The following is a 12834-nucleotide window of genomic DNA, read 5'->3' as shown; positions in this document are numbered from 1 at the left end:
AAAGATAAGAGAGAGTGAAAGAAGGTGGACAGATTACTTTTACTGGTAATGGTTAAAAAGCATCTCTAATTTGAGGAATGACATGAATATGAAAATCCAAGCAGCTCAGCAAACTTCAAGTATGATAAACCCAAAGAGACACATATTGAGACACATAATCAAACTATCAAAAGCTAAAGACAGAATTTTAAAGACAGCAAGGGAAAAGTGACTCATTATATGTAAGAGATTCTCAAGAAGGTTATCAGCAAATTTTTCAGGAGAAACCTTGCAGGCCAGAAGGCACTGGGAGGCTATATTAAAAGTGCTAAAAGAAAAAGACTGTCAACTAAGAGTTCTACATTCAGCAAAACTGTGCTTCAAAAATGAAGGAGAAATGAATACATTCCCAGAAAACCAAAAGCTGAGGGAGATCATTGCATTAGGCAACACAAATAAGACTACCCCAAGACATAGAATAATCAAACTCTCAAAGGTCAAGGATAAAGAGAGAATCCTAAAAGCAGCAAGAAAAAAAAAGTAGCAAATAACATATAAGAGTTCTAATACATCTGGTAACAAACTTCTCAATGGAAAGTGTATAGGCCAGAAGGGATTTGGGTGACATTTTCAAAGTACAAAAAAAAACAAAACAAAACAAAAAAAACTTGCCATCAAAGAATATTTTATCCAGCAAAGCTACACTTCAAATATAAAGTCTTTCCGAGATAAACACAAGCTAAGAGAAGGCACCATCACCAGACCCATCTTAAAGAAAAGCTAAAGGGAGTTCTTTAATGTGAAAGAAAAAACACTAAGGTGTGAAAAGAAAATATTGGAAGGTATAAAATCCACTAGTAAAATTAAGTACACAAACAAACCCAGGATACTCTAATGCTGTAATTATGGTGTGCAATCAGCTAATAATTCTAGTATGAAGCCCAAAAGACAAATCTATCAAAAACTGTAATAGCTATAGCAACCTGTTAAGAGATAGACAATATTAAAAATATGCAAATTGAGACAAAGTCAAAATGGGAGGTGAGTTAAAGTGTGAAGGTTTTAAAAATTGTTTGTTTCTATACTTTTCTAAGCTAAGTGGTCATCTCTTTAAAATAATTTGTAAGCCTCATGGTAGCCACAAAGCAAAAACCTATAATAGATTCATAAAAATAAAAAGAAACAAATTAAAATATACTGCCAGAGAATAATCACTTAATCACAAAGGAAGACAGAAAGGAAGAGGAATTATGAAACAAGAACACAAGCAACAAATGGCAATAGTAAGTACATAATAACATTGACTGTAAATTGACTCAATTCTCTAATTAAAAAGTATAGAATGGCTCAATGAATAAAGACAAAAGACCCAACTCTATGCTGCCTATACGAAACCCACCTCACCTATAAAGACACACATACCCTGAAAATGAACAGGTATTTCATGCAACCTGAAACCAAAAACAGAGCAAGAATAGCTATACTTATCTCAGGTAAAATAAATTACCAATCATGACTGCACAAAGAGACAAAGAAGGTCACTAAATAATGATAAAGTTGTCAATTCAGGAAGAAAATATAGCAATTATAAACATGCATCCAACATCAGAGCTCCCAAGTATATAAAGCAAGCATTAGTAGTTGTAAAGGGAGAGTGTGATACAATGATTGCAGAGGACCCACTGTCAGTAATGGCCAAATAATCCAGACAAAAAATCACCAAAAAAAATTGGAGTTACAATACATACTACACCAAATAGGCCTAACTGATATTTACACAACATTTCACTCAAACACTGCAGAATAAACATTCTTTTCAGCAGCACACAGAACACTTTCCAGTATAGACAATATCTTAGGCCACAAAACAAATTTCAACCAATTAAAAAGAGTAGAAATCATATCAAGCATCTTTTCTGACCACAAAGGATTAAAACTAGAAATCAGTAACAAGAGAAACCTCAAAAACTACACAAACACATGGAAATTAAACAACTTGCTTCTGAATGATAAATTGGTCAATGAAAAAATTAAGAACATTAAAAAAATTTCTTGAAACAAATGAAAATGGAAAAACAACAAACTAAAACCTATGGAATACAGCAAAATAAATATTAAGAGGAAAGTTTATTGGAATACACTTGTATTCATAAAGTAGAAAGACTTCAAATAAAACAACTTAATCATTATATTAGTCAATTCTCATATCTCTATGAAGAAATACTCAAGACTGGGTAATTTATAAAGAAAAGAGGTTTAAAGGACTCACAACTTTCTATTGCCGAGGAGGCCTCAGAAAACTTGCAATCATGGCAGAAGACGAAGGAGAAGCAAAGGCACATCTTACATGACAGCAGGTAGGAAAGCATATGAGCCAGTGCAGGGGAACAGCCTTTTATAAAACCATAAGATCTTGTGAGAGTCCCTCACTATCACAAGAACACCATGGGAAAAACTGCCCACATGATTCAATTATCTCCATCTGGTCTCTCTTGACACATGGGGATTATGGGGATTACAATTCAAGGTGAGATTTGGTTAGGGACTCAGATCCAAACCATATCAGTCATGCACCTCAAAGAACTAGAAAAGTGAGAACAAATCAAACCTTAAAATTAGTGGAAGGAAAACAATAAAGATCAGAGAAGAAATAAATGAAATTGAAGCTAAAAAAAATACAGATCAATGGAATAAAACAAGTTGGTTTTTTTTTTAAAAGATAAACAAATTGTCAAATCTTTAGCTAGACTAAGAAAAAAGAAAGAAGACCCAGGTAAATAAACTTGGAAACAAAATAGGAGATACAACAACTAAGACCATAGAAATACAAAGAATCATGAGAGACTATTATGAACAACTGAACATTAACAATTGGAAAACCTAGAAGAAATTGATAAATTCCTAACACACACAACTTACTTAGATTGAACCATGAATAAATAGATAATTTTAACAAACCAATAATGAATAATAAGATTGAGGTTGTAATAAAAAATTTTCCATCAAATAAAACCCCAAGACATGGTGGCTTCATTGCTGAATTCTATTGAACATTTAAAGTAAAACTATTACCAATTCTACTCTAATTCTTCAAAAAAATTGAGAAAGAATACTTCCAAACTCACCCTGTGATGCCAGCATTACCTTGATACCAAAACCACACAAAGAAATAACAACATAAAAGCCCATAGGTCAATATCACTGATAAAGTGATAAATATCATTAAAATGGCCATAACTGCAATTACTTTTGCACCAACCTAATACTAGCAAACCAAATTCAACAACACATTAAAAAGATAATTCACCATTATCAAGTGGAATTTATGTCAGGAATGCAAGGATGGCTTAACATAGGCAAATCAAGAAACGTGATACATTGTATGAATAGAACCAAGAACAAAACATATATGATCATTTCGATAGATGATGAAAAAACATTTGATAACATTTAACATCCCTTTAGGATGAAAACCATAAAAAACTGGGTATAGAAGAAACATACCTCAAATGATAAAGGCCAAACCCTCAGCTAAAATCATACTGACCAGGAAGAAATGGAATGCCTTTCCTCTAAGATCTGGAATAGGATGAAAAGGATGTTGAATTATACCACTTTTATTCAATATAATGCTGGAAATCTTGGCCAGAACAATTAGGCAAGAGATAGAGATGAAGGACATCCAAATTGAAAAGAAATATGTCAGATTAGCATTGTTCACAGACATGATTTCATACTTAGAAATATCTAATGACTTCACCAAAGAAACTGTTAGAACTGATACATTCAATAAAGTTGCAGGATACAAAATCAACATACAGAAATCAGTGGCACTTATATTCACCAGTAGCATACAATCTGAAAATAAATCAATAAAGCAAGCCCATTTGCAGTAGTAATAAAATGCCTAGGAATCAATTTTATCAAAGAAATGAAAGATCTATACAAGTAAAACTAGAAAACACTGATGTAAGAGATTGAAGAGGATATACATCAAAAAGAAAAGATATCCCATGCTCATGGATTGGAAGAATTAATACTGTAAAAATATTCATACTATCGAAAAGAATTTACAGTTATGCAATCTCTATTAAAATACTAATGACAGTCTTCACAGAAATAGAAAAAAATCCCAAAATTTATATGGAACCACACAAGAACCAGGAGAACCAAAGGATTCTTAAGCAAAAAGAGCAAAGCTAGAGGCACCAAACTACCTGATTTCAAAATATAGTAAACAAATCACCATGGGACTGGCATAAAAATGGACACATAGATCAATGGAACAGAGCAGAGAACTCAGATATAAATCCACAAATTTGTGGTAAACTCATTTTCAACAAAACTGCCAAGAGCTTACGATTGAAAAGGACAGTCTCTTCAATAAATGGAAAATAAATGCTGGGAAAACTGGATATCCACATGCAGAAGAATGAAGACCCTGTCTCTCTCCATATACAAAAGTCAAATCAAAATTGATTGCAGACTTATATCTAATGCCTGAAACTATGAAATTATTAGAAGAAAACATTGCAGAAATGCTTCAGAACATCGGTCTAGGCAAATTTTTTGTGTGTGTAAGACCTCAAAAGCATATGCAACCAAAGCAAAAATAGAGAAGTGGGATCATATCAAGCTAAAAAGCTCTGCACGGCAAAGAAAATAATCAATGAAGTGAAAAAACAATTCATGAAGTGGGAGAAAATATTTGCAAATTATCCATCTGACAAGGGATTAATAACCAGGTATTTAAGGAGCTCAAACAACTAAATAGGTAAAAACCCCAAATAACTTGATTTAAAAATAGGCAAAGGATTCAAACAGACATTTCTCAAAAAAGATGTACAAATGACCAAAAGGTATATGAAAAGATGCTCAACATTACTAATCATCAGATAAATGCAAATCAAAGCTCCAATGAAACATCATCCCACCCTAGTTAAAATGGCTTTTAACAAAAACACAGGGAATAATGAGTGTTGGCAAGGATGTGGAGAAAGGGGAACTTTTGCATACCACTGATGAGAATGTAAATTAATATAGACATTATAGAAAACTGCATGGGGATTCCTCAAAAAACTAATGATAGAACCATCATATAATCCAGCAGTTCTGCTACTTGGTATATAGCCAAAATAAAGGATATCAATGTATCAAAGAAAGATTTGCACTTCCATGTTTATTGCAGCAATATTCACAATAGCCAAAGTATAGAATCAATCTAAGCACCCATCAACAGATGAATCAAAAGAAAACTGTATATATGCGGTACATATGCACAGTGAAATACTATTCAGCCATACAACATGAAATCTTGTCCTTCATAGCAACAAGGATGGAACTGGAGTTCATTATGCTAAGTGAAATAAGGGAAAGATGAATATCTTATGTTCTCACTCTTTTGTGGGAAATAAAAAAGTAGATCTCATGAAGATAAAAAGTAGAATAACAATTATCAGAGACTGGGAAAAGTAGTGAAGAGGGGGCATAGAGTTTGCTTAATGGGTACAAATACAGAGCTTGATAGAAGAAATAAGTCCTAGTGTTTAATAGATCAGTAGAGTGACTATAATTTACAATTATCTATCATATATTTCAAAAAAGCTAGAATAGAATAATCGGAATGTTTCTAGTGTAAAGAAAAGACAAATATTTAAAGTGATGAATATCCTACTTATAGTCATTTGATCTTTTCAAACTATATGATTGTATTAAATTAACACATGTACCTCTAAAATGTGTACCTCTATTATGTATGAATACAAAAATAAAATTGATTTAAAAAGTTTAAAGGGAGTTATTCAAGTTGAAATGAAGGATGCTAGATAGTAACTGAAAGCTATATAAAAATATAAATTTCTTTGGTAAAAAAAATTGCATGGACACATTTATTTTAAAAAGTATTATTATAATTTGATTTGCAAATCCACTTTATTTTCTACAGGAGTTAAAAAAAATGTATGAAATTAATTACAAATCTAAGCTAATGGGTACATAGTATATAAAGGTGCAATTTGTGACATCATAAGTCATGCAGAAGGTGAAGCTGTAAAGTGAATTTATATAAGCAATTGATATTAAGTTGGCATCAATTTAAGGCAGATTATTATAATTTTATGATATATGTAATCCCCATGGTAACAGCACAGAAAATATCTATAGAACATACACAGAAGAAAATGAGAAGGCATTCTAAACATGTCACAAAAAAAATCAACCAAATAAAGGCACTAATGGAGGTACAAAGGACACAAAAACTCTGTAAGGCATATAGAAAACAAATAATAAAATGGCAAAAGTAAGTCTTTTCATACCAATAATTACTTTAAATGTAAATGTATTAAACCCTACAATGATAAAACAGACTGGCAGAATGGATTAAAAAACAACAAACAAAACTACTCAGAATCCAAGTATATGCTATCTGCAGAGATTCACTTTAGCTCTAAGGATATGCATAGGTTGAAAGTGAAGGGACAGACAAAGATATTCCATGCAAATATTAATAGTAACCGAGAGAGCAGGGGAGGTTAAGCAACTATAACACAAAAAAAGACTTTAAGTCAAAAGTTGTTACAAGAGACAAAGAATGAAGATGCTCAACATCACTTATCATTAGAGAAAAGAACATCTAAACCACAGTGAGATATCACCTCGTATCTGTTAGGACAGCTATTATTTAAAAATCAAAAACAAAACCAATAAACAAACAAAAACAAACTTCACCAAAAATAAATAAATAAATAAAACAAAAAATAAAAAGTGCTGGCAAAGATGTAGTGAAACGGAAACGCTTGTACATTGTTGGTGGGAATGCAAAATGATGTAGCCACTGTGCAAAGTATGGTAGTTCCTCAAAAAATTAAATCCGGGCACAGTGGCTTAATCCTATAATCCCAGCACTTTGAGAGTCCGAGGTGAGAGGACTGCTTGAGTCCAGGAGTTTGAGACCAGCCTGGGCCACAGAGACCCCACAGCCAAGAGGTGAAACCAACCCAAGAGTCCATCAATGAATGAATGAATAAATAAAATGTAAAAAGTAAGGAAACTCTGATATATGCTACAATATGAATGAACCCCCTGAGGACATTATGTTAAGTAAAATAAGAGTCACAAAAAGACAAATACTATATGATTCCACTTACATGAAGTACCTCAAGTAGTCAAATTTGGAGAGACAGAAAGTACAATGACAGCTTCCAGGGGGTGAGGAGAGGGAAGGATGGGGAATTAGTACTGTTTAAATAGTACTGACTGCTAAAGTTAACACTTCTTCCTCTTACTGTGGCCAACAGAGCTTGCTTTGACCATTGCATGGAAAGATTTTAATCTCTATGATACTAAGGCATCTTTGACTCTTTAATGCTGCTAGGGATAATAAATACAATGTCTGTGTCACATACATACTAACACAAAACGGTATTTTTATAATCATATTGCCAATGTACCTACTTTCTTTTTATATAATTTGAGATGTGATATTTCACTCATATCAATAAGTTAAATATTTTGGTATATGGATAGCAAAGATAGTGAAAGACCATTTCCTTGGTGGAATTAATTTAGGAGCAATGTATACCCAGAAGTGATCTAACATACATTTTTCTCCCAAACTAAATGTGTCAGATTTACTTTGTGCACATATTAGTCTCCCTACATAAAATAATCATGCTCCTTCATTCTACCTGTTCAAATTCCACCCATTATTTAGAGCCCAGGTGAAGGCAAATATTTTACAAATCATTTCCTGACTATCCCAGCCCATATTTATCTTCCTAACCTCTAGCCTCTATTTAATCATTTAGTGCTTAGTGATAGAATGCTTTGTATTATTTGCTATCATTTTATATTTTAAAACCAACTAAAATGTATAAAACAGTTGGTAATTATTCCAGCCTGAAAGGACAACCTGAGACAGTGATACAAGGTAAATTCAATAAAACCAAATTGTGAACTTGTTTATTCTCTTTAAAGCCTACCCAACATGAACATGAGTTCAAAAATACTATTGATTTGGATTATCCAACGAGTTCATTCTAAAAACTGGTTTATGGAAGACTGGAGGAATTCCTTCTTTCTCTCTCACCCCCAACACACACACATAATACAACACACACACTAGCACACGCACTCAATCACACATACTTGGACATGAGTAACAAGTGTACAGAAAGAAACTCTCTGGATACTAAAATAATAGAGCACACTACGCATGCTCAAAATTCACACACCCTCAGTCATCTATAACCTAAATTCAGAGTCCGTTTCATTGGTGGTTAGGGCATGCCTCTGGGCATTGAACAGCTGGGTTAATCTGGGAATTATTCTTTTAGATCAGACATGAAATCAAGCAGAGAAAAATGTGAGAGGAGGTGGAGGGTAGTTGTCTTTTTCCTGCAATAAGAAAATGTGTATTCCAACAAACCGAAGAAAATTGAGTTCACTCTTTATAGTTAAAACTACATATTACTTTGAGTTCAAATTCTTTCTATTAATACATAAGATTTATTGAAGTTATATTGTTTGAGTAGGATCAAGAAAGCTGAATATTATTTCAGGTTTTCAAGCCATAAGGACAAATAGTGCCTTTAGGTTTTCCATTCAACTAGGAAAATTATAGCTTCATATTTGCAACACTAAAGCTAATGCAGTGTCAGCACCTCCATCAAACTCCGTTGTTCAGCAGTTTATAATTCAAGCAGAAATGTTCACTCCAAGACCAAACTTGGCCTACACAATCTCAAAGAAAATGGAGAAAAAATTATTTTGGCTAGCGCTGACTTATAAAAGCAAAAGAGAGGGTGCTTTTACAAAGTGCTTTGAAAAACATTTTTGAGAATTTGAGAAAGTAACTGGGGATTACTGAGTTGACATCCGGCATTACTAAAGTTATAGAAAGGACCCAGAATTCCATGACATCACATCAGCATCAGGAGTATCATAAGTACTTTCATGAAATTCTTCATCAGGACTAATTTCCTTATCAAACAGAATTACTGTTAATAGGAAAATAAACAGTTATAGTGGAAAAATAAAGACAAATAGGTAAAAATTTCTCATGAGGGCAACACAAGACTTTAGATCAATTTTCCCTTTAAGTACTAACTCTCTAGTGCACCATATAGACATACATAAAATGAAAACAAAAATTTTCCCTACTTTTTAAAGTAGTTCACAATGGCGGGGTGGAATTTCCAGAAACCACCTTTCTCTTCTCAAATGCTAACTTGTACTTAGAAACAGCTTAATGTAGAAGGGGATTTCCAGCCCCAGGTGACAAGAGCTATTGGGCTCCTCATTCACTGACGCTGGGTGGGGATCCAGTGAGTTCGGGGATCTCATGCATTTTGAAGTCCTGGGGCAGGTGGTTTGAAAATTGCCTGGTGCCTTTGTGGCATCCTGTGGGTAAGCTGGCCGCCAACCCCTCATTGCTCTGATCTCTTACACCTTCAAAATATGTCAAAACTTTAATATAGTGGGATCGGGGCATTACATTAAAAAAATCATCTTTTATATCTATACAAGGCTCCCTTGTACTAAATACAGTGTAATTCTAGGCACTCCGTGTCTGTTTTCACTCAGCATTTATTAAAGCCCTATTATGGGTCAGGCCACAGATGATTTGATACGATTCTCATCCTTTAGAAGGTGTCAGGAGAAAACGAAAAGTCCACAAAAGGAACTCCAGTACAATTGTGGAGTGCCATCTGGACGACTTCACTGAAAAGGGTCTGAAGGTGTCAGAGCGACACCTCCTCTCTTCCCCACCACGCAGCTCTCACCAGCCTTTGTAATCACACTGACTCACCTGGTGGGTGTTCCCTTCCTTCTTCCCTTAAGTTCCGCTCGTTTATCAAGCACTCCCTGTCCCTGGACCCCTGGGTCCTGGAACCATCAGGCCATGGAGAGATACAGATGAGAGGGCGAGCCTGAAGGCGTCATCTAGGAGGGTCTGGCCGGGCCTCTGGCTTTGCCGGGGGCAGGGAGGGCTTAAGGGGCTCAAGGCTCACCTGATTGAACTGTGCAGCTATGAGCGAGGGTTCCCATATCTTAGAACTGGTGTTCACAGTCCCGCCTTTCTCTTTCTTGGGTGCCATGCAAAGGACGGGAGGAGCATTGGCCTCTAAACTGGGCTCAGGCCCTGCCTAAGCGTCCCCGCTACCACAGTAACCGAAGCTACGCCCAGTTCCTGAACTACGTCGGCTCCCCTCCCCCAACCCCGTTCAGACTCCTTGGGTCAACCGCTTCCGTCTCCACAGCAACGGAGTTTCAGAGCGCGGGGCAGCTTGAGGGCGGGGTTCACAGTCCCCTGGTCAAATGTGAGGACTTTTCAGCAGGAAAGCTGCACAAGTGGAGGAGGGCAGGACGAGGCTGGCCTCGGCAGGTCGGGCTAAGTTCTTCTACGGTCTGAGGCGTTGTCTAGAAACTCAAAATCTCTGGAATCCCATCCAGGACTCCTCCAGCAAGATTTCTTCCGATCCTGAGTAACCAATATTGGAACACTGACCCCTTCAGGAGGCAGCCCATGCCGTTTTTTTTCCCCAACCGCTCTAATCTGCCCCAAATGCTTCCTTATATGAAGCCAAATTTGTCTCTCCTTAACCTCTACCCTCTGCTCTGGTCTTAGTTCAGCCTCCGCCTCTGGGGCCTTAGTAAACAAGTCCAATCACCTTTCCACGAGACCCGTTATCTAATTGTAGGTGGGATTAATATACTTCTCTGCCCAAACAGCTCCAGCCCTTTAAACTGCCTTTTATTGATTGGTAAGTAGACTATTTCTTTTTCCCCCCCCCTTTTTCCCACCCTGCACTCATCAATATCTAAAATATCCTGGTTGGACAAATTTCCCAAAATAATGATAGTAATAAAAACCATTGTTTCTTGAGCACTGGTTATATGCTATATGCAAGATTATTTCATTTAATTCTCACAACCACCTTATCCCAATTCCCACAGTGTTTGATTGATGGTGCCAAGATTAGATCCTAGGATTATCTGAGTCACAGATCTAGTGTGCATAACTGCTACACTGCTGTCTACTACTGTTTTAGGCCTGCCAAAATGAGGGATACCGCCTTCTGGAGCTAGATTTGCTTTTGTTTTTTATTGCAGTCAGACAAATTTGAGGACACCCTGGGGCAGAGCGCAACCAAAGGTGCCTTGCTGTCTCCTTAGTCATATAAAATTCAGAACTGACCAGGGCTTAACTAGCCATTAAGACCCTGCACTTTGCCTAGAGGTAAGATGCTTCAGTTATCCCAGTGGCCCAGATGAGTCAGGTGATGCAAGCCGGAAACTTAATTTCACTGGGCACAACCTGATGAATGGGTAACCTTCCACAGGGGGATGTTCTAAACCTTTTAATTACTAACCCTTTTAATTTCTTTGAGGACTAAATTGAGGGAAGGGGGATAGTGATATCCAGCCACTAGCATCCTTTTTCATTTGGGGGGCAGTTTTAATGATGACACTTCAACTTTTGTTCACAATTTGGACCATGAAAGGAAGTTTATGTTTACACCCTAATTCTTTAATACAGATACAGTCAGCCCTCCCATCATCACAGTTCTTCATCCCTGGATTTAACCAACTTTGGATTCAAAATATTAAAACATAAATAAATATACAAATAAAGAAAAATACAGCATAACAACTATTTTATAGCATTTACATAATATTAGATATTATAAATAATCTAGATATGATTTAAAGTGTAGGAGAGGATGTGCATAGGTTATATGCAAATACCAGGCCATTTTATTGAGAGGTGAAGCCAGCTGGACTTCCTGGGTCCAGTGGGGACTTGGAGAACTTTTCTGTCTTACAAGAGGATTGTAAAATGCACCAGTCAGCACTCTGTAGCTAGGATTGTAAAATGCACCAATCAGCACTCTGTAGCTAGTAAGGGGATTGTAAAATGCACCAATCAGTGCTCTGTAAAAAAGCGCCAATCAGCACTCTGTAGCTAGTAAGAGGATTGTAAAATGCACCAATCAGTGCTCTGTAAAACGCACCAATCAGCCCTCTGTAAAACACACCAATCAGCAGGATCCTAAAAGTAGCCAATCACAGGGAGGCTTGAAAAAAGGGCACTCTGATAGGACAAAAATGGAACATGGGCGAGGACAATAAGGGAATAAAAGCTGTCCACCACCAACCAACAGTAGCAACTGTGCTGGGTCCCATTCAATGCTGTGGAAGCTTTGTTCTTTCCTCTTCACAACAAACCTTGCTACCACTCACTCTTTGGGTCCCTGCCATCATTTTCTTTTTTTTTTCTTTTTTTGAGATGGAGTCTCACTCTGTCACCCAGGCTAGAATGCAGTGGTGGATCTCGGCTCACTGCAAGCTCTGCCTCCCAGCAGAGGCAGACTGGGTTCAGGCCAGTGTCCTTCTTCAGCCTCTGGAGTAGCTGGGACTACAGGCGCCAGCCACCACACTAGTCTAATTTTTGTATTTTTAGTACAGACGAAATTTCACTATGTTAGCCAGGATGGGCTGGATCTCTTCACCTGGTGATCTGCCTGCTTCAGCTTCCCAAAGTGCTGGGATTACAGGCGTGAGCCACCGTGCCCCGCCAAGGTCCCTGCCATCTTTAAGAGCTGTAACACCGCAAAGGTCCGCAGCTTCATGCCAGCTCCAGACACATTATTAAGGGCCTTGAACATCAGACATTTTTCTATCGGAGAATGTGAGGGGTCCTGGAACCAATTCCCTGTGGATACCAAGGGACCATTAAAGGAAAACAATTTCTAGAAACAGTCTTTCACAGAAACTTTACCGAAAATTACAAGTTTTTATTTCTTGCTGGAATAAATGCAGTTCATCTTCTTGGGAGGGAATAGATAGATCCTA

The 12834-nt window shown here is 36.6% G+C and overlaps 1 protein-coding gene across 1 annotated transcript in view; it reads right to left on the bottom strand.

The window, feature by feature from the left end:
* SPAG17 (sperm associated antigen 17) overlaps positions 1–10159 on the bottom strand; it is a 219620-nt gene extending 209461 nt beyond the window's left edge. Inside the window, exon 1 of the mRNA XM_028829872.2 lies at positions 9990–10159. Coding sequence (XP_028685705.2) covers positions 9990–10076 — 87 coding nt within the window. The 5' untranslated portion in view covers positions 10077–10159. The remainder of the gene's footprint in view (positions 1–9989) is intronic.
* Positions 10160–12834: the final 2675 nt, after the last annotated feature.

This window comes from Macaca mulatta, chromosome 1, assembly GCF_049350105.2.
Source record: "Macaca mulatta isolate MMU2019108-1 chromosome 1, T2T-MMU8v2.0, whole genome shotgun sequence".
In the NCBI taxonomy this organism is placed as follows: Eukaryota; Metazoa; Chordata; class Mammalia; order Primates; family Cercopithecidae; genus Macaca; species Macaca mulatta.
The sequence above is the reverse complement of the archived record's forward strand: the minus strand, read 5'-3'. Positions and strand labels throughout refer to the sequence as shown.